This window comes from Aulonocara stuartgranti, assembly GCF_965226115.1.
Source record: "Aulonocara stuartgranti genome assembly, chromosome: 3".
Classification (NCBI taxonomy): Eukaryota; Metazoa; Chordata; class Actinopteri; order Cichliformes; family Cichlidae; genus Aulonocara; species Aulonocara stuartgranti.
The window spans coordinates 2,598,526-2,626,168 of NC_138941.1; the positions used below are offsets into that span (position 1 = coordinate 2,598,526).

Consider the following 27,643-nt stretch of genomic DNA (forward strand, 5'->3'; position numbering starts at 1 on the left):
CCTGTCTCTGTGGTGGTTACAGTGACATCATGCAGTTTGTGCTTTGACCTCCAGAGGGCGACAAATCAGCACAGACAGAGAGCTCCATTCAAACTTTGCTGCCATCAGGAATAATTCTTCAAATATAATCATCAGTGTTTGAGCAGTTATGATATCAGGGACAATCTAGACATGTGTGACAATACTGAACATGTCACATGACACACCTCAAACATCATGTGATCCACTCTCAGTCTGCACTTTCATTCATGACTTCAACAGGTTGAAATGAGCTTTGAAGAAACATCAGGTCAGTGCTGAAACATTTAAACGCTGCAGGAAGAAGAACAACAAAGTGATGACGGATGTTTGTGCTTCAAACAGGAAAACCAGCAGAAATAAATCACAGCCTGCCAGAGGTTTGGAGTTTCCGAGGTGCAACTGAACGCAGCACAGTGTCCCGATGCTCCTTATTGTCCGCAAACGTCTCTTTGGGTGTTTCCTTCCTGCTCAAAGTTTACTGTCACTTCCTGAACTTCGTGGAGTGGAGCTTGTTGTTGGTGTGTGAAGAAACTGTAAGTTTGCTTTGTTTCCTCCTTTAACAGTTTGTCTTTAGGAACTTTACTGTTTGTTCAGCTCGTGTTTGATTTCTTCACACAACAAACTGTGTGTGTTTGTATTTCCGGTCTCTCCATTAAAGTCAGTGTGTAATGTTTCCTGGCTAACATCAGCTGTGTGCAGCTTAGTTCAGCACAAATCTGCCGCTCCATAGTTCACGGTAACGGACTCACAGCTGGACCAACGAGGCCGAGTGTGTCCGCCACTCTGAGCTACGTTCGTGTTTGTGTACTTGTAGTTTGTACTTTGAGTTCACTCAGAGCCCACAGAGGACGCAGCGTACGTGATGACGTCACAGCCCTTTACCTCCTTTACTGTCACTGTGATTAATATTTACACACGAGACACCTGCAGAGCTCTGACGCTAAGCTAGCACACAGCATGCTAACACTAAGCTAACACTAAGCTAAAGCTAAGCTAACACTAAGCTAACACTAAGAGTTCTTACAGACACGAGTTAAAAAGCTGCTTTTAGTGTGTGATCAGAGTCCAGGACTGAGAGCAGCAGCAGAGCTGATGGATGATGAATTACTGGATGGAAGAAGCTTCTCATTAGCAGTGAATCAGTGTGTGTGCAGTTCTCTGCAAACTCAGCAGCAAGAATTAGTGTGAAGCTTTAACTCTGCTGATCCTCTTTGAATCCTGGATCAGCTGAAATGTTTGAAATGTTGTTCACACGTGTTGGACTGACTGAAGCTTCCAGTCACAGTGAATCAGTGTGTGTCAGTGAATGCATCGTGTGTGCTTCAGGCTCCATCTAGTGGACTGATAGCAGAGCAGCTGATGGCAGCTTCCTCTGCCTCACACTGCTGTCTGACTGCATCCAGCTGACAATGAGATGAAGCAGGAAAGAAGCAGCTGATATTTGGACAGCACACATGATGAAAGGAGGATTTCAGCTGATGTGCACATGAATGATTTGTGTTTCCTCTGCAGGTAGAAAGTGTGTGTGAGCTGAATTGAGCAGCATGGATCAGTGTGAGGACAGAGAGGAGGGAGCCCCTCCCTCTAAAAGCACTCTGTGTGGGGAACATGAGAGCCAGACCAAAGCTCAGAGGTGAGATGACCATCTCTAACTGTCCATGACTCTTCTCCATGTCACAGCTCAGCACTCACATCACTGCTCCATCATTATTCACAGGAACCAGCCTGGACCTCCACCCAGCTCTGTGTCCTTACAGAGTGACCGGTCTAAAGTCCAGTCCATTGATTTTAAAGTCCAGCCTGTGTCTGCTGCAGAGAGGTGAGCTGTTAGCAACATGAACTCTTTGATTAAACTGCTCGATGTTGTTGGATATAAACTACAAACACGTCGTTCCCTCAGTCCCATTTAAACTGTCTTTTAAAACAAGCCTTTGGTTTCTAAACAACTGAAAACCCACTTCAGCAAACAGGAAGTGATCAGAGCGTCCGTCCACTTCCTGTCAGGCCCTGCAAACATTTCATATTGAAGAAAAGTAGTTGACATCTCACATTTTTACTCCACCACATTCAACCATTTTGACATTTTACAGCATGAAACTCTTGTCACATGACTCCTGTTATGTTATAGAGTCATGTGACCACCAGGGAGGGATTTGTATGGATGAAACACATTCAAATCAATCTGATTCATCAATGGAAACATTTTTGGTGTAAATGCAGCAACACTGAAAACGCTGAAGATAAAAACACAACAGATGAAATATGAACAAATCGAGGCTTTGAATACACGTGTGTGTGTTTGAGACACAGAGATAAATGGATTGTGTGTCTGTCCTATTGCTGCGTGAGGGTTTTATTGTAGATTTTGTGCGTGTACACTTTTGACCACGAAGGTGTTGAAAGGGCGTAAAACAGTTGGAGGCACCAGAGTGAACACTAGTGCTGTCAGTAGATTAAAACATGACTAATTAATGACACAATCTTCTGTCATTAATCCTGCAGTTACATTTTTCCAACTTTATATTTAAGCCTGTAACAGACGTTTACACCATATAATGAAGTCAATGCAGAATAAACACAAAGAATGTTAAACGCTTCAATTCAAAGAGACTTTGAATAGTTTTCAGTCTTTAACTCAGCTTCTCTGCTGTAAATACAACTTTGTAACAAACATATATACTAAAAGCTAAGTGTGCACTAATATATAATAATATATAATCTATATTACTGCTGTTAATGAAAATGTTTAATCAGACTCATCACAGGGTTACTGTGGATTCATTTGGATTAATCACCATTAAACATCATTTTTAATGTAAACGAATCAAAGTTCATTTCATGAGCAAACAGACTCGAGAGAAAAGGGCAAATTTACACACTTAACATGTTTATTGAACATGTAAACATTGATTAAGCTCCTGAATGAGCCGACCCCCCCAGGGACAGTCCTGCATGCTAATGATGGGCTCTGCTCTGTACCTGCAGGATTCTGTCAGCCACAAACTCCTCAGCTGATCCTGAATCTGAGCCCATCTGTCAAACAATCATTTTCTTCACAGGTCTGTGGAGGTGGCACTGATCCTGCAGCAGTCTAACACTCTCTGTCACTCTTCTTCAAGTCTTTGACACGAGGAACCAAAACTATGTTATTAACAACACTAACAGGTCTGCAGTTTGTCCACTTGGCAGTTGTGTCATCAGTGCTTTGCATCGTTGTGATATTTTAAGCTGGAAGTGCTTCGGTGAAAAGAAAATTCCTTCTGTCACGATGTTCAGAATCCTTCATGTTGGTCGGCTGGTCCGTCTTGTTATTTTTTTAATACTCAAACTTTCCATCGGGAGGTCAGTGTGTGTGTTTGTCATCTTCCATATTGAGCTGATTGGTTCAGCTGCCGTCACTAACAGATGTGCTGCACATCTGCACGTGTGCAAAGGTAACTCTACTCGGACAAACTGCTCGAAGTGCGTTGATAGAAACATTTCAGGGATTTTGAGTCGTTCTGCTCTCCAGATGTGTCGTGTTAAAGGTTTTTATCATGTTAATCATGATAACAGATGAACCCCTAACCCTACATGTTAATTTTGACAGCACTGGTAAATCCTTTTTAATGTTCTTCTGTCAGATCATTGATTAGACTCGACTCCAAATACGAGACTCAGAAAACTCAAATGAAAACTCAAATCAAAGCAATGAGAAAAGGACTTCTTCTGTTAGAATGAAAACATATGGAAGTGGTCAGGTTTCAAACACTCGTTGAATCTACTGCACAGTTACATTCAGGGACCTTTGGCCTCCTGAGAGCATTAGTTGATGGTTCATCACAGTTTTCTCAAAGTTTCCTCTGAGCTTCTGCAGCATCATCACTTCCATCACTGATGAAAGAAAGTTCATAGAAAACAGAAAATATATCTTCAGAATCTGAGAGTTTAAAACTTGACAGACTTGATTCAGATGAAGTTATTTGAGCAGAAACTCCTGGATCGTTATCCTGTGTTGATCTAATCCTTCATGGTTCCTCCACAGAGTGGAGCAGCAGAGCTCAGAGGTTCCCAGTGGTCAGTCTGCCCAGCAGCATCAAACACAGCTGGACTCCATATTTATGGTCTGTACATGTACAACAACTACTTTATTATTAATAATAATGCATTTATTTATAGGTCCCTTTCAGAACACCAAGGACTCTGTGGACTAAATGACCAAAAGAAACAAACTTTGAAATCAGACGGTGCAAATGTGATCACAGGGAAACGTTTTAAACATCGAGGCTTTAAACAGAAACCAAAGTGAAACAGTTTGTAGTCGAGATCAGTGGGAATGAAGCTGAATAACTGTTTCTTCAATAACTTTGAGCTCTTAAAAAACAAAAACTAGCTGAAAGTCTGGCTGCTCTTATGAAAAGTACAGAGAAATTATGGGTCGCTCAACACTTGTGCACAATATAAGAGTTTAAATAAATCTAAAGAATAACTCAAAGTCCTACAATCATACTGATAAAGTCATCTACAGCTAACTATCCAAGTGGATTTGTTTAAGACAGCTCCATCTGCTGGTGGCCCTCTGCAGGTGCATGAAAGGGGCGTGTTTATAGTGAAAGTAGTAGAGAAAGTAAACCCCACGGGAAGGAGGAGGACTCTCAGCGGCTTCCAGCTCATATTCAGACATTTGACTTCTCACTGAAAGCAGCAAGTTTGAGTGTCTGTACCTTAGTTAGAAGAGATAACATGTCAGTAGTAATTAGAGTTGATTGAGCAATGCTGTCCTTATAATGTAGTTTATGATTTTTATGGACAAGTCCAGTTTTTCTGTAGAGCCTCTCAAGTTGGTGACAGCAGTCAAAGTTCACGTGTAAACCAGAGCAGCAAATCAGGTCCAAATGTGTTGTTCACAGTGAGTGGGATCATCATTGGCTGCTATGTTAACCTCCTGCAGCAGGATGTCTTTGGTCAGAGAATGGATAGATCACTAAGTCATTGTTGAGTTTAGGGAGACAGTAGACAGTTGGAGGAGGTTCAGCCAGTTGACACACAGTAGATAAAATAACTGAAGGCAGGAGCAGACACCTGTATGACTTTCCACCTCTCACATAGATTATTGTCCCTGGGCAGCGCCACAGGGCTGGTAGATGTAAACAAAGCTGGAGGAGAGGATTTATTCATCTGAGAAAAGTCACAGAGTTGTGTCTTGATGCTCAATCATCCAGGTACGTAAATCCCAAAAAGCTTGATTCTGTTCATCTGGATGTTTTCAGTGGGAGAAACGTTTCATCATCATCAGGTGACTTCTTCAGTCTCAGCTGACTGCAGGTTTCAATCTCATAAACAGGACATTTGTATGACTGAAACCAGCCCACTGAAGGAACAATGGGCTGGGAGGTCAGTTCATTGATCATTGGTACGCATATTGTCAGGACCATTGATCAATGGTTGTTGCTCAATGGTCATGAGTCCAGTTCACAGAGAGCTGGGGAATGGCTGCAATCACAGCATTGTAAGATGGTGATAAATGTACCCTTAGGCCCCTCCTCCATTCAGAGATGGTCTTTCCCTTTTCACATAAATGGCCTCCTTGACTCCGCCCTCAAACCAGCGTTCACATTTACTCAGGACCTTCTTGATGTGAAGTTCTTCTGCTTCGCTGGCTGCTGTGTCTGTGGGGATGGTGTTTGTTCTGTGTTGTTGCGTCCTGATGACGCCCAGTTTGTGCTCCAGTGGATGATGAGAGTCAAACCTTAAATCAAATCAAATTCAAATTCAAATTTTATTTGTCACGTACACAGTCATACACAGTACGATATGTAGTGAAATGCTTGGACAACTGCTCGTGACCTAAAGAAAACAAAAAAGGAAAAGGCTATGAATAAGATAGGAAATAAATATGAAAAATTAAAAAGGGTAAATTTAACTAGGAAGGAATAAAATATAAATTAAGGTTAAAAATGAAATAACTGTACAACACAAATTAGAATGAAGGGTAAATTTAACTGGGAAGAATAAGATAAAGATAAATATATAAATTAAAGTTGAAAATAAAATAACTGTACAACAAAATACACAATACACAATATAGAACTATATAAGAATGTATGAAGAAATCTAAATATAAATAAATATATACACAATAACAGCAGCTGTACAAGTATTAACCGGAAATGAAGAATATAGTGACCAGTGTTGTGCAAAACCAAAGTCCAGAAAGTCCAGTGTGTGTGTAAGAACTGTATGTGTGGGTCAGTACTGTGTGGTGGTGTGATTGAGAGACCGTATCGCCTGCGGGAAGAAGCTCCTCCTCAGTCTCTCTGTGTTGGTCTTCAGGGAGCGGAATCGCTTTCCTGACCTCAACAGAGAGAACAGTCTGTTGTTGGGATGGCTGAGGTCCTTCACGATCTTCCTGGCCTTGGTCCAGCACCGCCTGCTGTAGATTGAGTGCAGGTCAGGGAGCTCGGAGCGGATGGTGCGCTCAGCTGACCGCACAACCCTCTGTAGAGCTCGTCTGTCCTGCATGGTGCTGTTCCCGAACCAGGTTAAGATGTTTCCCGCCAGGATGCTCTCTATGGTGCACGAGTAAAAGTTCCTGAGCACCTTGGAGGGCAGTTGGAAGTCTCTCAAGCGTCTGAGGTGGTAGAGACGCTGTCGGGCCTTTTTCACCACGGTGTTGATGTGACAGGACCATGACAGGTCCTGCGTGATGTGAACTCCAAGGTATTTGAAGCTGTCCACTCTCTCCACTGGGCACTCGTTGATGACAGGGGTCTGGTAGTTCCTCTCCTGCTTAGTGCTGAAGTCCACTATCAGCTCCTTTGTCTTACTGACGTTTAGAAGGAGGTTGTTCCTCTGGCACCAGTTCTCCAGATTCCTAATCTCCTTCAGGTAGGCCGTCTCGTTGTTATCAGAGATCAGGCCCACCACGACGGTGTCGTCAGCAAACTTGATGATGGTGGTGGAGCTGGTAGTGGCCACACAGTCATATGTGTACAAAGAGTACAGCAGGGGGCTCAGAACACACCCCTGGGGGGCTCCAGTGCTGAGAGTGGTGGAGGCTGAGACATGTCCGCCCATCCTTACTGCCTGTGGTCTGCCAGTTAGGAAGTTGGAGATCCACTGACACATAGATGAGCTGAGTCCCAGATGCTCCAGCTTGGTGGTGAGTGTGGAGGGAATTATGGTGTTAAATGCAGAGCTGTAGTCTATGAAGAGCATTTTAACATAATTCCCCCTTCTAGTGTCCAAGTGAGTGAGTGATGTGTGGAGGAGATGAGAGATGGCATCGTCTGTGGAACGATTTGGACGGTAAGCGAACTGTAGTGGGTCCAGTGTGTCTGGTAGTGAAGAAATGATGAAGTCTCTGACCAGGCGTTCAAAGCACTTCATCACTACTGAGGTGAGGGCTACAGGGCGATAGTCATTGAGAGAAGCAGGGTGGGGTTTCTTCGGGACAGGAACAATGATGGACTCTTTGAAGCATGTGGGGATCACCGACTGAGATAAAGAGATGTTGAATATCTCAGTGAACACAGGAGCTAGCTGGTATGCGCAGTCTCTTAGGATACGACCTGGGATGCAGTCTGGTCCTGCTGCTTTCCTGGTGTTCACTCTCTTGAAGGCTCTCCTTACTTCATGCTCGGAGATGACGAGCACGTTTCCGGTGCTGGCAGTATCTTCCTGTCTGCAGCCGTTAGCGCCGCTAACACTAGCATTGTTGGAGACCTTAGCTGCAGCCTCGAAGCGAGCATAGAAAGTGTTCAGCTCGTCTGCCAGAGTCACGGCCGCGTTCGTCATACCGGTTGTTGGTGCTTTATAGTCCGTTATTGTCCTTAGTCCCCGCCACAGGCTCCTAGAGTCACTCTGTTGGAGTTGTGACTCTAGTTTCCTCCCGTAGCGCTGCTTCGCCTCTTTCACCGCCCTCCGCACGTTATATGACGCGGCTTTGTACGGGTCCATGTCCCCCGTCATGAGTCCCGTGTTGTAGGCAGCGGTGCGGGATCTCAGAGCGTCGCGGATGGTTTTATCCACCCACGGCTTCTGGTTGGGAAACGTTGTGATAGTCTTTGTCTCCACGGTATCATCCGCTAGTTTCCCGATGAATCCCACAACCGCTTCCGTAAACACGTTGACGTCATCGTCGGAGCTGTTTCTGAACATGCCCCAGTCTGCGTCATCGAGTGCGTCCTGTAACGCGGCCACCGATTGATCCGTCCAGCGCGCGACCTTCCTCTGAACCGGAACTTCCTGTTTCAGCCTTTGTTTGTATTTTGGCATGAGGAAGATGGCGGCGTGATCAGATTTGCCAAACGGGGGGCGGGATTGTGCCTTGTAGCCGTCCTTGACCGTAGTGTAGCAGTGGTCCAGTGTCCTTTCACCCCTGGTGGGGCAGGTGATGTGTTGATAAAAGTTCGGCGCTGCGCGTTTGAGGTTGGCGCTATTAAAGTCCCCCGTCACAATAAGCGCAGCGTCCCGGTGTTGTGTCTGGTGCTGTGTGAGTGCCTCATGCAGCTCGCATAAGGCGGTGACCGTGTCCGCTTGTGGTGGAATATAAACGGCACTTACAATGACCGATGTAAATTCCCGAGGTAGATAAAAAGGACGACACATGATGGACAGTAGTTCCAGATTTGGTGTGCAGGAGCGTGTGAGAGGAACAACGTTCGCACTGTTGCACCAGTTGTTGTTCACCATTAAACACACGCCGCCTCCCCTTGACTTCCCCGAGTCCCGTGTCCTGTCCATGCGGTGAACCGAGAAGAACTCGGCCGGCTGGATGGCGTGGTCCGGCACCGCTGGGTTCAGCCATGTCTCGGTGAAGCAGAGGAGATTGCAGTCCCGAATGTCTCTCTGGAACTTTATCCTGGCCCTGAGGTCGTCAAGCTTGTTCTCCAGTGACTGGACGTTGGCGAGCAGGATGCTAGGCAGAGGTGTGCGGTGTGCACGAGCTCTCAGCCTGTTCCTGACGCCGGCTCGCTTCCCTCTAGGCCGCCGCCGCTTCCCTTTGTTCTCCCTCGAGATCTCACTCGGCCAGCTCGGATCCGGAGTTAAAAACTTCGAATTGTGAGTACATTGTATACCAATAGAAACAAGAGTGTCACTGTCATACCTAATGTACCCAATGGTGATGATTTTGCCGATTTAGAAACGCTGAAAACTAACTTAAAAAACAAAGACAAAGAAAAAGTGGTCGGAGCAGTCGTGACGGCAGCCGACCTCACCGGCGCCATCTTAGAAAAATACTGATCTGTATGCGTAAACAGAGTGAACCTTTCAGACCAGTTGTCTGTACGATCAACTCAGTCACCTGAAACATCTCCAAGTTTCTGGCTTTGATTCTCAACCTGTTGGTAGTTCAGCTCTGAACACCAGTGAAATGTTTCTCCCACTGAAATCGCTGCATTCATATGAACAGCATCAACGTTTTGGGATCATGGAGTTGTGGACAAAGTCTCAGTTAATCAGATAAAGTCAAACCTATAATTGGTAAAGAGTTCGTGGATGATATGCCCCTTGATCGTAAAGAAGTGGATGTTGTGTGGACTAAAGTTCAGAGTGGTGGGTCATTCATAAAGTATTCTGTTCCAGCTGCTGGAGGACAACATCATCACTTTTGTGAAGAACGAGCTGAAGAAGATCCAGAAGGCTCTGAATCCAAATAAGCCCCGGTGCTTGGAGTTTCAGAGGGAGGATGATGAGCAGAGGAGAAACAGCAGAGAGGCATTTGTGAAGATCACAGTGGACTTCCTGAGGAGAATGAAGCAGGAGGAGCTGGCTGACCGTCTGCAGAGACGTAAGAGGATTTATCTAAAGATTTAAGCTGCTGGATAAATGAGAGACTTGTGACACCAGTGTGTTCAGTCATTTCTCAGTGGGTCAGAAATTGTCATCAGCATTTTGTAAAATATGATTGTTAAAGTTGTATTTTTATTATTATTATTCAGAACTTCCAGCTGCTGTTTGTCATCGTAAACTTAAATCCACCCTGAAGAAGAAGTTCCAGTGTGTGTTTGAGGGCATCGCTAAAGCAGGAAACCCAACCCTCCTGAATCAGATCTACACAGAGCTCTACATCACAGAGGGAGGGACTGCAGAGGTCAATGATGAACATGAGGTCAGACAGATTGAAACAGCATCCAGGAAACCAGACAGACCAGAAACAACAATCAGACAAGAAGACATCTTTAAAGCCTCACCTGGCAGAGATGAACCAATCAGAACAGTGCTGACAAAGGGAGTGGCTGGCATTGGGAAAACGGTCTTAACACAGAAATACAGCCTGGACTGGGCTGAAGACAAAGCCAACCAGGACATCCAGTTCATATTTCCATTCACTTTCAGAGAGCTGAATGTGCTGAAAGAGGAAAAGTTCAGCTTGGTGGGACTTGTTCATCACTTCTTTACTGAAACCAAAGAAGCAGGAATCTGCAGCTTTGAAGACTTCCAGGTTGTGTTCATCTTTGATGGTCTGGATGAGTGTCGACTTCCTCTGGACTTCCACAAAACTACAATCCTAACTGACCCTAGAAAGTCCACCTCAGTGGATGTGCTGCTGATAAACCTCATCAGGGGGAAACTGCTTCCCTCTGCTCAAATCTGGATAACCACACGACCTGCAGCAGCCAATCAGATCCCTCCTGACTGTGTTGGCATGGTGACAGAGGTCAGAGGGTTCACTGACCCACAGAAGGAGGAGTACTTCAGGAAGAGATTCAGAGATGAGGAGCAGGCCAGCAGGATCATCTCCCACATCAAGACATCACGAAGCCTCCACATCATGTGCCACATCCCAGTCTTCTGCTGGATCACTGCTACAGTTCTGGAGGATGTGCTGGAAACCAGAGAGGGAGGAGAGCTGCCCAAGACCCTGACTGAGATGTACATCCACTTCCTGGTGGTTCAGGCCAAAGTGAAGAAGGTCAAGTATGATGGAGGAGCTGAGACAGATCCACACTGGAGTCCAGAGAGCAGGACGATGATGGAGTCTCTGGGAAAACTGGCTTTTGATCAGCTGCAGAAAGGAAACCTGATCTTCTATGAATCAGACCTGACAGAGTGTGGCATCGATATCAGAGCAGCCTCAGTGTACTCAGGAGTGTTCACACAGATCTTTAAAGAGGAGAGAGGACTGTATCAGGACAAGGTGTTCTGCTTCATCCATCTGAGTGTTCAGGAGTTTCTGGCTGCTCTTCATGTCCATCTGACCTTCAGCAACTCTGGACTCAATCTGCTGGAACAACAACAAACAACCTCCAAGAAATCTAAATTATTTAACAAACTAAAACTTCAATCTCTCCACCAGAGTGCTGTGAACAAGGCCTTGCAGAGTCCAAATGGACACCTGGACTTGTTCCTCCGCTTCCTCCTGGGTCTTTCACTGCAGACCAATCAGACTCTCTTACGAGCCCTGATGACACAGACAGGAAGTAACTCACAGACCAATCAGGAAACAGTCCAGTACATCAAGGAGAAGCTCAGTGAGAATCTGTCTGCAGAGAAAAGCATCAATCTGATCCACTGTCTGAATGAACTGAATGATCGTTCTCTAGTGGAGGAGATCCAACAATACAGGACTTCAGGAAGTCTCTCCACAGGTAAACTGTCTCCTGCTCAGTGCTCAGCTCTGACCTTCATCTTACTGTCATCAGAAGAAGATCTGGATGAGTTTGACTTCAAGAAATACTCTGCTTCAGAGGAGGCTCTTCTGAGAATGCTGCCAGTGGTCAAAGCCTCCAACAAAGCTCTGTGAGTAAATCTGTTGTCATCGCTTCATTGTTAAAATCATGGGAAATAAATCAGAAATGCTGAGTTCAAAGAGCACTGTAACATTTTTTTAAAATAGTAAATTAAATGATCATCAGTCACTCAGTAAATATATGGTAGTTTTAATGTTTCACTCCAGCATTTCTAAAACACACTTTGTTCTGTAACTCTTATCAAAGGACAATCCAGACCCAGCCTATAAGAACATGAGCTCTGATGCTTCAGCCCCTCTGACAGGTTTATTATCCTCAGCTTGTTCATTTGTCTCCAACTCCAGGATTTTGGTTGTTTTATTCAAAAGCACAAACTTCACCTGCCAGACTTCACCTACATCTTTTTCTGATGTTCATAATTTAAGATCAAGTTTGTATCTCACTTTCAGTGCGCACCCTCCCTTTTTAAATATAAATCTCTGCTGTGCTGTCATGTTTTCATCCTGTATGGAGGGAGAAACTCGGTCTTCATTACTGAAATTGCCTCTTAGGTCGTGTTTCTTGTCAGTAACCATATGTAACTGTAAGGCTTCCATAACCAGTGTTCCCACAGAATTACTCTCTGGGTCCTCTACAGTTTCCTCCCACTGTCCACAGACATGCAGTTAGGTTACCTGGTGATCTAAACTTCATGCAGGTGTGAGTGAGAGTGGTTGTCTGTCCCTCTGTGGGCTTAGTGGAAGAGACTGGATGGATCTCTGCTTTGTCTTTGATATATCCTGACAGCAAACATTCTCCATGAAGTCTGCATTTTCAATTTAATTCAATTTTATTTATATAGCTCCAAATCACAACAAAAGTCGCCTCAAGGCACCTCATAGATTCAGAGAAAAACCCAACAATCATATGACCCCCTATGAGCAAGCATTTTGGCGACAGTAGGAAGGAAAAACTCCCTTTTAACAGGAAGAAACCTCCAGCAGAACCAGGCTCAGGGAGGGGCGGGGCCATCTGATATGACCGGTTGGGTTGAGAGAAGGAAGACAGGATTTCAGCTCATTTCCTTTATACACACCTTTAACAGGAAGAGTTTTATACAGCTAGTGTTTAAAATCCAGTGTTATTCACAATACACAGGTAATGAGCATGATTATTGAATTAGTAAAATTTTCTAAAATAATTGTTTTAGTTAATATTGTATGATAGTGTACACAGAATTATTAGCTCAGTAGGCAGAGTGGTCGCCCCACGATCATAAGGTCAGGGGTCGAATCCACCGAATAGTTACCTTGTGGTACCCCTGAGCAAGGTACCATCAAGGTACCAATCATGTGCACTGGATTGGTAGCACTCATAGTCTCAAAGGTTTAAAATAAAAATAAAAAAGGTTCAACATATAAACAAATTTAATTTGATCACACATATTCTTTGTTTTTTTTTTGTTTTTGTTTTTTCCCTTTCTCACACAGACTGAGCAGCTGTAACGTCTCAGAGAAAGGCTGTGAAAATTTGTTGTCAGTGGTCAGCTCGCAGTCCTGTAGTCTGAGAGAGCTGGACCTGAGTACCGACAGCCTGAAGGCTTCAGCAGTAAAGCTTCTGTCTGCTGCAGTGGAAAGTCCACATGCCAAACTGAATGTTCTGAGGTCAGATCAATTTGTATTATGTTTAGTTCTGTTTGTTTGTGTTTGATGTTTGTTTTTGTTTATGTCTTTATCCAGTTATCCTTGTTTCATAGCATTTTTTATTCATTTCCAAGTTAAAGTGAAGTTTTACTAACCTGCTCAGCACAAGACAATAAGCTATTGCACCCTGATTACACTTTAACAACAATCTTTATTCATGTTTTTATCTTCAGACTTAACATCTGTGAACTCTCAGAGGAAAACTGTGAAGCTCTGTCCTCAGTTCTCAGCTCACAGTCCTCTAGTCTGACAGAGCTGGACCTGAGTATCAGAAAGCTACAGGATTCAGGAGTGAAGCTTCTGTCTGCTGGACTACAACGTTTAAACTGTAAACTGAATACTCTGAGGTCAGATCAGAAAACATTTAGTTTTTAGAATTATTAATTAAAGTTCATACATATGATGTTGTATCTTAGTATGTTTATGTTTCCTTTAAAAATAGAAAGTCAAGATTTAATGTTGTGAAATGTATTAACAAACTCTACATGAGTATTTGTTGTATAGACTGTCTTTTATTTTTCAGACTGAGTGGCTGTAACCTGTCAGAGAGAAGCTGTGAAGCTCTGTCCTCAGTCCTCAGCTCCCAGTCCTCCAGTCTGAGAGAGCTGGACCTGAGTAACTCTGACCTGCAGGATTCAGGAGTGAAGCTTCTGTCCTCTGGACTAAAGAGTTCACAGTGTGCAGTGGAAACTCTCAGGTCAGGATTCAAACTTTTCCACAGATGATCATTTCAAATGTGACTTATATTATTGTATAAACAGGTAACCTTTATACAGCTGTCAAGTGAACTTTTATTTACATTTGAGTGGATAATTGGACTCTGAATTACTAAAAGTTGTTATAGTCATGTCTTTGTTTATTTAAAAAAATACTTCATGCACTGCCTAATTTAAAGATTTAGGCTCCTTTGTGCCCATAATATATATATTTGATTTCTTTTTGAATGAAATTAGGAGGACATTGGCGACTGCTGATTGGTTCGCTGTTTGTTTTTTATTCACAGTGCTTACTTAATTTTAAAGGCTGATTTCTCAAAATGAGATGTTTATCTTTTCTTCTACAACACTTGGAGCCACCAAATCTTCTTGCTTGATTTATTCATTACAGTTTGATTTAAAGAATATTAGACTCGTAACATAATAAATATATTTATTTCACTTCTTCTTGAGAGAAAGAGAGGGATGACTGGGTGAGCTCCAGTGGTTCATCCCAGCAGAGAGACCAGTACACTGGGCTACAAATGATCACAGTAGTAATGGCCATAGTTTGATAAAACAGGCAGTCTTACCCTGTAGATAATACAGGGTTCTGGTGCCGATGTGGGGGAGGGGAGTCGCCCGGTACTAACTACATACTACTAACTACCTCATCCAGATGTCTTCCCTACTAAACCTGATAAGAAGTAACTGCAGTAGCCTTATAGGTAGGGATGGGTACCGGTGTCCGGTGCCATGATGACACCGGTTCTGACATAAACGGTAGTAACCAGACCGAAAAGCAGCGCACATTTCGGTGCTTTATTTCGGTGCTTTTTTTTCCTGAGCTGTGATACACTTCTAGCCAATCATTTTACGTTTCCGAGGATAGTAGGCGGGGCCAGGTACGTACGTTCTTTTAGATCAGCGCTACAGAGTAAAAATGCCCAAGGCGAAGCGGTCAAAAGTCTGGCTGTACTTCACAGCAAAATATGCAAACTCAGCAGCAACAAGTGCTTTAAGCTGATACTGTGATACTGTCAAAGGAGGTAACACCTCGAATCTGATGAAACACCTGGCGACACATAGCGTTTTTTTTTTAAAGCCGAGAAATGCGCCGTATTTGATAGCTTGCTGCGAGACCTCACACCGAGCGCATCTACTGCGGATGGGTTGCCTGTTATCGGACCCAGAGTTAGCAACATCCACCAAAAACACAAAGAGTAGAGTCCTGGCCCCTAGCCCTGACAGTGTAGCAGAAATGATGACGGATGATGATGGCAGCAGCAGCAGCCGTTCTTCTCTGCCTGAGTAGCTTAATGTTGTTCGTGTGTAATTTACGTTGAGTAGGCTAACCACGTTATTACATTAATGCATGTAAGGTGAACTAGGAAACACCGTTGTAGTTACATGCAGCTGTCTTCGTGTTTGATGGCAGATACTCCCTTCACCCTGCCCAAAAAAGCTAAAATGACCAAAGAAAAAGTGGAAAACAGTTAAACATGAGAGGTTTTTGGACAAAGTTTGTGTTTTTTCCATTGTTTAAGCACTGCTTCCAGCCAAGAGTGATACCATATATGCCCCATAGCTGCAGAAAAGGCTAACATTGTTATCTTTTTACAAAAAAACAGCTGAACATGAGAAGTTTCTGGACCAATTTTGTGTTCTCCATTCTTTAAGCACCGGTTTGAGCACCGTTTAAGCACCAGCACCGTTTCAAAAGTACCGATTTGGCACCGGTATCGGATAAAACCTAAACGATACCCATCCCTACTTATAGGTCAAATCAGTTTCACCTGTTAAAGGTAGCTCCACTATTAATGGTGTCACTTGTTATTTCTGGGATGAGTTTAGTAGCCTGAACAGCTGCTCAAAGGAAAGGTTATTTTTTATTATTATTATTATTTAATTATTAAGTCCGGGGTAACCTGCAAGAGCTGTTTGCACAAAGAATAGTACTCAGACTTTTAGGTTTTATCGTTTTACACAAGGTTTAAAAATGAATGTCCACAATTGAATTGCAGAAATTGTTATTGAGCTAATACTGATGTAGTTGTTATCTTTGGTAAGGAGAGGTTGGAGGAAGAATGAGCACAGTCAGGCCTAAAGATGCTCTTAATAATAATAATGGATTGCATTTATATACCGCTTTTCGAGACCCTCAAGGACCCTTTACAATTCCACTATTCATTCACTCTCACATTCACACACTGGTGTAGGTAAGCTAGCTTCCATATCGCGCCATCAGCCCCTCTGGTCATCACCAGTAAGCGGTAGGTGAAGTGTCTTGCCCAAGGACAAAATGACCAAGACAGAGAGAGCTGGCTCATCAGACAGACAAGCTCATCTTGTAACCTACTGGTTCACTAGTCAGCACACCAGCTGACTAGCGAACCGGCTAACTAGCACACTGGCTAACTAGCACACCGGCTAACTAGCAGATCAGCTAAGAGCAGCCACAAGCTGAAGGACGATTAAATGTAGTGGAGATATCAGGGATGACACTGGTGTGTCCGATTCACTCTTTAGCACTCTGGTCACTCCGGTGTGTCAGCCAGAACACCACTGAAGGCCAAATGATCCCAGCATGTGGAATAAAGAGCTTAAGGTTCGGTTTGAGGCACTTTATTCTTTCACTGATTGATTCTTGTGGCTGTGATCACGTGTGTGGTTTCTTACAAAAAGGAAGTACACAATACAAATACATGACAAATAAGATGAATAGATAAGTTACATATCCAGTTATATGTACGTACATCAGTATAGCTAATATAGCCATATATAAGGACAAAGATCACAGTAATATAATGCAGTAATGTTAAACACAAAGGTGTATATCTACATAAATCTATCCTATCAGTGATCAGGGTACTGTAGTATACTTCTACTACATAAACTATAGAAACTAAACTACATTAGTGTGACTTTAAGTTACCATCAGTACAGACGAACTGATGGTAGTTGTACAAAATGTAGGCTTTGCAATTATTGCGAAGGGCTTCCGGTTAAAGTAAAATCAGTTGATTACCTCATAACAAATTGTTTGCTATAGAACGCAGCTCCCACTCTTCATTAATATCATGTACTGTAACTCCCAAGTAACCATGGTTACCCAGCCACGCCCAGTAGTCTCCAGAGAGACCAACAGCTGGTGCACGTTGTAACGCCGTGGCTTTCATAGTCTCTCCTTTTTCTACAGCTCATGTGTTCTTCTTGTGATGGTGCGTCTTGAGGGAGGCTCATACATGCCGTCATTTGTTGATCCTAAGAACGCTCCTCAGACCGACTTCTTCAACAACACTAATCGGCCTGCAGTTTGTAGCTACTCACTTCACTGTGGTGTTTGTTAGCTTGTATTTCTTTGGTTTATCTAGACTCCTCCCACAAGCTGATCCTACGTAGTCTGCCCAAGCCTCCCACTGCTGTTTGTTTGGGTGGTTTGTTTGCTGCCATCAACAGCGTGTAATGCATTTAAGTGATACTTCAGACATGAAGTACTGCGACAATAAAAAACTCAACTTTGCTTAAAAATAACTTTAGTTGTATCAACACTGCCCTCTAGAATAATTAGACTTTGGTGACAAACTGATGTGATCTCCATGTTTCCTTTGTTGGACTGTGGGCGAGTGTCAGAACTGAATGTACTGAGTAACATGTAGAGTTTAAATATGTGTCAGTTCCAGTTTTAGAGCTCTAAAGTGCAGCTATCATGTTAGGAATATGTTGGGAATAGACAGGAACACCGAGCACACTGAGGTCAAATCTTTATTTATCCAGTTCATCTGTAGGCCGAGCTCAGTCCATCCATTTAGTGAAATGATGTTTAAAGGTCTCCTTGTTCTGTGAGCGTGCACAGATCCTGAAGCAGAAAGCCTGGGTTACAGAGAAATGATCATCACTGTGATGATGCTCATCATCTCTGACTGGGATTTGAGGTTTTGTCAAAGCAGGAAACACAAAGAAAGCCTGGCTATGTTGGACTGGGTGTGGAAGCAGCTCCCATTTTGAGTTCAGGAGACAGACACCCTCTCTACTTTGAAGATCAGCTTCAAACTTTCCTTTTTGATAAAACTTATAGTTAGAGCTGGAGCAGGTGACCCTGAACCATCACTTAGTTATGCTGCCATAGAGACGGATAACAGACGGATTGTTGTTTTGTGTGTCTGCAGTCTGTCAGGCTGTCTGATCACAGAGGAAGGCTGTACTTCTCTGGCCTCAGCTCTGAGCTCCAACCCCTCCCATGTGAGAGAGCTGGACCTGAGCTACAATCATCCAGGTGACTCAGGAATGAAGCTGCTCTCGGCTGGACTGAAGGATCAAGGCTGGAGACTGGACACTCTCAGGTATGGAGAGACTGTCTGATATAGGAGGAAGAGCTGGAAACATTTCCTGTGTCTTTCACTCACTTCCTGTTTGTTTCCTGCAGATGAGACATGAACAATCATACATGTAGGAATATTTTCAGGGACAGACACACTAGTCTAGCTGGATAGTACATGGATATTTATGTAGGGGGTCTCCAAGGAGTCTGTTTGCAGGAACATTAATGATAACTGATATGTTGAGAGTTTCATTAAAAGTAGACCTACAGTTAGGTCCATAAATATTTGGACAGAGACAACATTTTGTAACTTTAGATACACTTTATTAGGTCACAGAGACAACATTTTGTAACTTTAGATACACTTTATTAGGTCACAGGTGTACTATACCTGAGATAGTGGCCACTGTGTACCCAATAAGGTGTCAGCCATGTGTATGTTTCCCATGCTGTATGTCCACAGTCACAGTGACAGTCAGTGACGCTGACAGAAGGATGAAACAAGGCTGTGAATCATTTCAGTGTGTGTGTGTGACAAAGATGCAGAAAGGAGCAGCTAACATTTAGAAATGGAAGCTTAAATAATGACAAACTCTACATTCACAGCTGAATTCACAATAGATTTGTTATCAAGTGCACATTCAGCAGCTAATGCTAATACTGTTTTCCCTTTGCTTTCTACAACTTGAGCAGCTATTGCTAAGTAGGCCACTTTGCTCTGCTAAGGATTTGTGTGACCATGATGGAAACTCTGATAAGCTAATGCTACTAAGCTAATGCTATTTATGGGCCCTGTTAGAATCAATATTTCATTCTCATTCTGTTGTTTGAGAACAATATTAATGTCTCACGTCATTATAACAGAAGAGAAAGGGGTATTAGCGTTAGGTACTAATGCTTATTCACCTCAAATTAGCTTTAGCTGCTAATGGGAGCCTACTTAGCATAAACCCTTCACATTGTTGTAATGCAAGGGAAAAGAGTCACTCATGGCAGCCTATTTAGCATTAACGTCACATCATTATAACACAAGAGAAAAGGGTATTAGCATTAGCTACTAGTGCTTATTCACCTCAAATTACCTTTAGCTACTAATGGCAGCCTACTTAGCATTAACTCCTCACGAATGTAATGCTAATTCACATCAAATTAGCATTAGCTGCTAGAATAAGCCTACTAAGCACTTTCTGCTCACGTTATTAAAAGGGAAGGGAAAAGTGTTAGCATTATCGGGTAATGCTAACTCGCATCAAATTAGCAATACCTAATAACAGCAGCCTTCTTAGCATTAGCTGCTCACATTGTTATAATGCAAGGGAAAATACTTAGCATTATTTGATAATGCTAATTCACATCAAATTAGCAATAGTTATTAACGGTAACACACATCACATTGTTAAAATGTAAGAAAAAACATTGTTAGCATTAGCGATTTAAATTAGCATTACCTAATAACAGCAGCCTTCTTAGCATTAGCTGCTCACATTGTTAGAAATCAAGAAAATATGGTATTAGCATTAGTTGCCAATGCTTATTCACCTAAAATTAGCATTAGCCACTAATGTTAGCCTATTTAGCAACAACTTCTTAATGCTAAATAGGCTTAACTGAAATGAAAGTAGTGTTAGCATTAGCTGCTGATATTGTTAAAAGGTAAGATAAAACATTGCTAGCAGCAGCGGACAATGCTAGCACACATAATAATTAGCATTACCTAATAATGGCAGCCTTCTTAGCATTAGCTGCTCATATTGTTATAATTCAAGGGAAAAGAGTTGGCAAAATCATTGTTAGCATTAGTGGATAATGCTAATTCACCTAAATTAGCATTAGCTAATAATGGCTACGTACTTAGCATTACCTACTGATATTGATATAAAGCAGGAAAATATGGTATTAGCATTAGCTTCTAATGCTTTTTTCGTCTAAAATTAGAATTGGCCACTAATGGCATCCTATTTAGTATTAACTCTTCACATCGCAGGGGAAAAGCTAAAATTGGATAAAAAAAAGTGTTCATATTAGCTACTCGTATTGTTAAAAAGTAAGACAAAACATTGTTAGCATAATGGGATAATGCTAATTCACCTCAAATTAGTATTAGCTAATAACGGCAACCTACTTAGCATTAGCTGGTCACATTGTTATAAAGCAAGAAAATATGGTATTAGCATTAGCTGCCAATTCCTATTCACCTAAAATTAGCATTACCTGCTAATGGCAGTCTACTTAGCATTAACTCCTCACTAATGTAATGCTAATTCACTTCAAATTAGCTTTAGCTTTAGCATTAGCTGCTAGCATCAGCCTACCTAGCACGAGCTGCTCGCATTGTTAAAAGGGAAGAGAAAACAATATTAGCATTAGCTGGTAATAATTATTCACCCCTAATTAGAATTAACCACTAATGGCAGCATACTTACCATTAACTCCTCACATCGTTATAACTCAAATGATGCTAACTTGCATTAAATTAGACTGCTGTTATTAGCTAATGCTATTTAGAAGTAGCTGCTCACATTGTTATAAAGCAAAGGAAAACGATATGAGCATTAGGTTCTAATGCGTATTTGCCTTAAATTAGACGTATGTGCTAATGGCGGCCTACATAGCATTTGCAGCTCAGATTGTTGTAATGCTAGGGAAAAGAGTGTTAGCATTAGCCGTTCACATTGTTATAAAGTTAAGGGAAATAGTGTTAGCGTTAGCTACTCACATTGTTAAAAAGTAAGTGTTAGCATTAGTGCATAATGCTAATACACATCAAATTAGCATTAGTTAATAATGGCAGCCTATTTAGCATTAGCAGATGATGTTGACCTTGGCCCACTGGAAAAGTTAAGAACTAAAGATTTAGGAGTGTTTCTCGATAGCTCTTTCTCATTTGAGAAACAAATAAATTCTGTTATTAAAACCAGCTGTAAGCTTTATATTGTTGATTGTCATTTCCCATATGGAAAAGATATATAAATCTTATAAAGTTTGTATCTGTCTTGTGTGAAACTTGTATGAAAATGTTTTGGATACTTACTAAAACAATATATGAAAGGAATGAGAAATTGGCCACTTTCATGAGTATGACTTTCATCAAATAAGTTTTTAGTCTTTTCCATATGGGTTATGCTTACAAATATTTACTCATACATGCTTAGTTTTCTAATCGATTGCATGATGATAGAGGGTTGATCCTCAGTAGTGTGTAAAGACTCTGTGTGCCTTCCAGAGTGCTCTGGCATGCACACACCACTTGGGGCCATGAGAGAGGTCGTACCCTCTCTTACTGATTTATGGTGTAGGACAGGGGTCTCAAACTCAATTTAGCTGGGGGGCGCTGCAGGCAGAGTCTGGGTGAGGCTGGGCCGCATTAGGTTTTCCACAAGAAAGGCATGGTTAAAAAATTCCAATCTTCTCAAATCTCTTTATTTTTATTTTTTAACACAAAATATGAAAAATAAATAAACAAATTAAGAATTAATAAGAAAATTAATCAATCTGTAATACATAAATAAAATAATAATAAGATATTTTTAGTCAGTGAACTTGTGTTTTTTTCAGTCTTCTATATCTGCTGTGTTTAGATTGAAATGTCTGTATTAACAGTTCTATAACCTTCTTCTGAACATGAATGGAACACTGTAGAAAATGAACTGTTCTTCTGAACATGGCTTCTCTTGCCTACTCCTTGCTGCTACAGACCTGGCAGCGTTTCCTCTCGCATAGCCGAGCCAGATTTGGCCTGAGGGAGGAAGCAGTTGCGACCCTCAGTATGTCTTGAAGATGATCATCCGTAAGTCTGGACCTGTACTTGGACTTATTGAAGTTCAAAGTGGAGAAGAGCTTTTGGCACAAGTATGTGCTACCAAAAAGGCACATGGTCCGCTTGAACATTCGGGAAAGCCGAGGGAAACTAGGGCTCAATTCTCTCAAAAATTGTCCAAGCTTGTCTGCTTTTCCACTCACCTCCCTGAACTTTGCTTTGAGTTCAGAGTTGCACTGCAGCTCAATGAGCTCCATTTGAAGCACAGAAGGGGCATCTTGCACATCAAAGGAGAAGGGGTCCGCAAAAATGTGAAAGGTGGCTCTGTGTGTCTTGAAGTCAGCAAATCTGTGATCAAATTCCTCCTGTAGCCTCAAAATGACATCAACATACTTGTCAGCACTGAATGGTGTGCCTGCATCCACGAGTGCCTTGCATGCTGGGAAATGGCAAAGGTTTGTCTGAGAGAGCTGAGCTTTCCAGAGCGCCAGTTTTGTGGAGAATGCTCTCACGTTGTCATAGGCAGCACTGACAAGTTGCCCCTGGCCTTGTAACGTCTTGTTCAGTACATTAAGCTCATGTGTCATATCAACAAGAAAAGCTGAGTCCATGAGCCATTTGGGATCAGTTAGCACAGGAACACTAACTCCATCCTTCTCCATGAAGGCTTCACTTCTGCTCTCAACTCAAAAAGTCTCTTTAATACATTTCCCCTGCTGAGCCAACGTACCTCAGTGAAGTCGAGCACATCCCCATATTCTGACTCCATTTCCTCTAAAAAAGCACAGAAGCTTCGGTGCTTTAAGCCCCTGGATCTGATTTGGTTGATGCATTTCACAACAATAGACATCACATTGTCAAACTTCAGGCATTTGCTGCAAAGGACCTGCTGATGGATGATGCAGTGCAGAGCAATGGCCTCCTCCACGCCTTCCTCTTCCAGTTTGTTTTGTGCCACCAGTCCATGTTTCCTCCCTGTCATTGATGGCGCTCCATCTGTTGTTATTCCAACAAACCTCTTCCATGGCAAACCAACATTCTCAATGGCATCACACAGCTTGTAAATATCTGCTGAGCGGTGGTCTGGCCATGCATTGGAATTACTGTGAGCAGCTCCTCCATCACTTCAAAACTGTCATCAACACCACGGACATACATTGGGAGCTGGGCAGTGTCGGTGATGTCTGTGGTCTCATCAAGAGCGACTGAGTATACACTGAAACATTTGGCTTTCTCACACAGTTGGTCATAAATGTCACTTGACAGGTCAGAAATGCGATCTGCTGCGGTGTTGGCAGAAAGGCTGATGTTGCTAAACTGACCTTTCTTTCCCGGACAGACTATATTTGCAGCCTGCAATATGCACTTTTAGACAAATGCACCTTCTGTGAATGGCTTCCCTGCTTTAGCAATCATCTCACTAACCACGTGGCTCCGACTGCTGCATTATTCTCTTTGGTTGCTTTCTTGGAGAAATCTTGCTGCCTCAGTAGATCTGTTTTAAGACTGGCAACCCGGTTCGCTCTCTCGTCTCCCTGGTATTTTGCATCCAGCTCAGCATGTCTAGTTGTGTAATGACGTTTCAAATTGTATTCCTTGTGCAGCGCAACTTTCTCTGTGCAAATAAGACAGGTCGGGGTGCCCCTGTGCTCAACAAAGAAATATTGCATTTCCCACTTTTCCTGAAATTGTCGGTGCTCATCACCAACCTTTCTCTTCACCGCAGGCTTTGAAAAAGACATGTTTGGGGCTATGTGACATTTATAATTCTACTTGGTGTCACTGTCGCATTGAAGGTTCAATCAAGCGTTTAGCCGACGGACGGGGAACGTCTCAACGCGTAGAGAACGTCATTTCTGCTTCTTTTTCTTGCAACCGTAGCACGGCGATCGGCAGATAAAAAGCCGGTAGCAGTCTCCTTTGTTTTTACGCTCGATGTTCATGTCTTTCATGACGACACGAACACCGTGGCGTTTGCAGATGGTAGAAAGTGCAGGGATAGCGAGCGCAAAAAAGGCGACTGCTCACGGCGCCGGGCTGTTGTTACAGGAGAAAGAAGCGGAAATGACACCGTGACATATAACAAATAACATCAGCTGTTTCTGATGTTAGTTGTTTTGACTGCTTTTACATTATATTGAAATATATGTAATGTTCATGTTTGCTGCAATGCAAACGCAGTGATGCAAATAAAAACATGGAGCCACAAATTACGGTGCGACCCTATAATTAGTCCGGGTTACCGGGGACTGTTGTTGCCGATGAACAGGTGTCGCTATGTGACTGCAGACTAAATTGGGCTGCATTGAGTTCATGACTTTTCTTTTATCCCGCCGCCTACGCATCACTGTGAGAGTTAATATGAGATCTCTCTCTGTGGAAAAATAACTTTAAATCCCACTGACGTGTGTATAAATCTATATACGTATAATGTCCCGCTGGGCAGCAACTTAAAAAAACAACTTTTTTTGAAGTGTTGTGAACGCAGCGCGCTGGGGCGAATGTCGGCGTTTGCCCAATAGAAAGGAGGAAGCCAGCCAGGCACAGAAAGAAAGAAACACTCCAGGGCAACGCTGCTGGAACTTTGACTCATTGAGAAATGTTTCCCTGCTTGCATCAAGCCCGGCTGGTGTCCCCTGAGATCCATATCCCACCCTGATTGGTGGGTTAATTCAGCTCCGCCCACAACACTGTAAAGTGTCATACATTATCAAACTAACATTACATTTTCATATTAAGGTGGGGCCAAAAACTATCGTCCTGCGGGCCGCAATTGGCCCGCGGGCCGCGAGTTTGAGACCCCTGGTGTAGGAGGACACCTACTCTGTGTCTGGTTAAGTATAAGAGCCCTTTGTTAGGGGGACCGCTGGACTCTTAGCACCAGCTTTGGGGTCACAGGGTCACATCTGGAACACACACACACACACACACACACACACACACGCACACACACACACTATGCACAGACTGGTACTCTTTGTTCATACCTGTGTAAGACGTCATAATGAACTTGTGCATATTCATGTAAGCTCAATAAAGAGCAGTGTTACGAGGGAGCAGACGAGAGCGACTGAGGTCAAGTGAAGGAACGGCGCTGTCACAGTTCTCTCCCTCATCAATTGTCTGGTTCCAGCGGTGGGTCTGTGCTAGACGACCCATCACCAGCTTTTTCCACTGGTTACCAGTACGTGGTAGAATCCACTTCCAGATCTGGTTGTCTTTAAATCTGTGAATGGATTGGCTCCATCTTATCTCTCTTTAACAAAAGAATCCAAGTGGAGCCCTCAGGTCTGCAGATAAGCAGCTTCTGACCAGAACTAGACGTAAAAACAGAGGTGAGCTTTATCGATGGCTGCAGCCAAACTCTGGAACAGTCGCCCTTCACATCAGGTCGTCACCAACACTGGACATTTTTAAAAGCCGGTTGGAAACACATTTGTACTCTGTAGCTTTCAATCCTGACCAGTCTTTATAGTCATTACTGTGTATGTTTCCTATTTTCTCTCTACTCTGTGCAGCACTTTGGCTCAAGCTGTTTTTAAATGTGCTGATAAATAAATGTAGATTTCTTTGAATAAAACAGTGGAGCCGAGCTTTGAGCTCAGTGTGTAACAGTGTGTGTGTGAGAGCCATGTAATGTCCATGTGTGCATGCTGACTGTGCTGCTCTGACCCCCCTCCTCCTTTCAGGGTGGAGCCTGCTGGAGTCCGATGGTTGAGACCAGGTCTGAGGAAGTGTAAGTGTGTTTTTAATGGGATTCATGAAAACAAAGCAGCACACATTCAACCATCTTCATCATGTCAGGAGTCATCATCAAAGTGTCAATCAATGAACAGATGATGGATCAATAACTGCAGCTGGATTGTGTTTGTTCTCTCCATCAGATTCCTGTCAACTCACAATCGACACAAACACAGTGAACACAAACCTCCAACTGTCTGACAACAACAGGAAGGTGACACGTGTGGAGGAGGTTCAGTCATATCCTGATCATCCAGACAGATTTGATTACTGGTCTCAGCTGCTGTGTAGAAATGGTCTGACTGGTCGCTGTTACTGGGAGGTCGAGTGGAGAGGAGACGTTTTTATATCAGTGAGTTACAGAAGCATCAGAAGGAAAGGAGGCAGTTATGACTGTGTGTTTGGATACAATGATCAGTCCTGGAGTCTGTACTGCTCTCATGATGGTCCTCGTTATGTCTGTCACAATAACAGAGTAACATCCATCTCCTCCTCCTCCTCTGTCTCTAACAGAGCAGCAGTGTATGTGGACTGTCCTGCTGGCACTCTGTCCTTCTACAGAGTCTCCTCTGACACTCTGATCCACCTCCACACCTTCAACACCACATTCACTCAAACTCTTTATCCTGGGTTTATGTTCTTGTCTCCTGGTGCCTCAGTGTCCCTGTGCTGAGTGGAGTGTAAAGAGTGTCTCCTGTTACAGAAACACTCTGACTGTTGAACAGATAGTTCAGTCTGTACATGTCTGTCTCTTTCACTCACAAACACGTTTTCAGATTCATGGATTCAATCAGTTGATGTTTGAAACTCTTCTAAATGATTCCTTGTAAACTTCTTCCTCTTCAGTCACAAACAAACAGGAAGTGATGTCACATGTGTTCCTGTCCACACAGCAGAATGAGTCTATTGCTGACAGTGATGTACAAACAGAGTGAGCATTTCTGAGGCCCAAAATAAACTGAGTAGTTCACTGAATGAACAATGGACTGTGAGCTCAGTTCCTTCATCATTAGTATGGATTATATATGTATATGTATTATATTAGTATCATATATATCAGGTGCTGCTGCTTTCAGTCATTGTGCAAATGTGCTGTTTGTAAGCTTGTAAAGCTGCAGTCAGCTGAGACTGAAGAAGTCACCTGATCAGTGAGCAAACGTTTCTGAAAACGTCCAGATGAACAGAATCAACCTTTTGGGATCAGCCAGCAATGCAGCATCATTGTTGTTCAGCTTCAGAGGTTTGCAGGAATGAACTGATGACCAGAAACAGCTGCAAAGTCCAAGAAAATACCAGCTGGAGTTCAGCTGCATTTGAAGAAGTCAAAGAAAAGTAAGGATGGCAAAGGGCGACGTTTTCTTCCAAAGAGCTGCAAACATGGTCGACGCCTCATTAGAAGAATCATCTGGACATTTGTGAGGAACTCTAACCAAGAAAGCAACGTCACACAGATCCAACAGACAGTTTCCATGACTGCAAGTGTTGAGTGGAAAAATGCTACATTGCATTATTGCATCCTCTCACCACAGGAGGCGCTGTTGGCACCACTGATTGCTGATCAGCTGTTCTCTGATGATCTGATTGATACTGTGAATAACGGGACTCACTGAACTCTGTGACACAGTGAAGATTACAGAGTTTAACTTCACCCTTTAAGACTGACCACAGAACCAAGTCCGCCAGAGCTTTTGTTATATTTTTACATGCTGTGGAGCCATTTGTGGGAGCATTTCAAGTTGCTATACATCAAT

At 43.0% G+C, this 27,643-nt stretch overlaps 1 protein-coding gene across 1 annotated transcript; it reads left to right on the plus strand.

The window, feature by feature from the left end:
• The first annotated feature begins 497 nt into the window (after window positions 1-497).
• LOC309702424 (protein NLRC3-like) lies at window positions 498-27,171 on the plus strand. Its single transcript, XM_082527142.1, has 10 exons — window positions 498-554; window positions 1,534-1,654; window positions 1,739-1,840; window positions 4,046-4,124; window positions 9,589-9,793; window positions 9,945-11,745; window positions 13,902-14,075; window positions 18,243-18,416; window positions 25,841-25,887; window positions 26,036-27,171. The coding sequence occupies exons 2-10, from the start codon at window positions 1,566-1,568 to the stop codon at window positions 26,563-26,565; spliced, it is 3,201 nt and encodes a 1,066-aa protein (XP_082383268.1). The 5' UTR covers window positions 498-554; window positions 1,534-1,565; the 3' UTR covers window positions 26,566-27,171.
• The last annotated feature ends 472 nt before the right edge of the window (window positions 27,172-27,643 follow it).

Excerpts from the sequence above, each read along its gene's own strand:
- LOC309702424 (XM_082527142.1), top strand. The coding sequence starts at position 1,566 with ATGGATCAGTGTGAGGACAGAGAGGAGGGAGCCCCTCCCTCTAAAAGC. Across the intron at positions 1,841-4,045 it reads CCTGTGTCTGCTGCAGAGAG|AGTGGAGCAGCAGAGCTCAG; the intron begins GTGAGCTGTTAG and ends GTTCCTCCACAG. Across the intron at positions 18,417-25,840 it reads TGGAGACTGGACACTCTCAG|GGTGGAGCCTGCTGGAGTCC; the intron begins GTATGGAGAGAC and ends TCCTCCTTTCAG.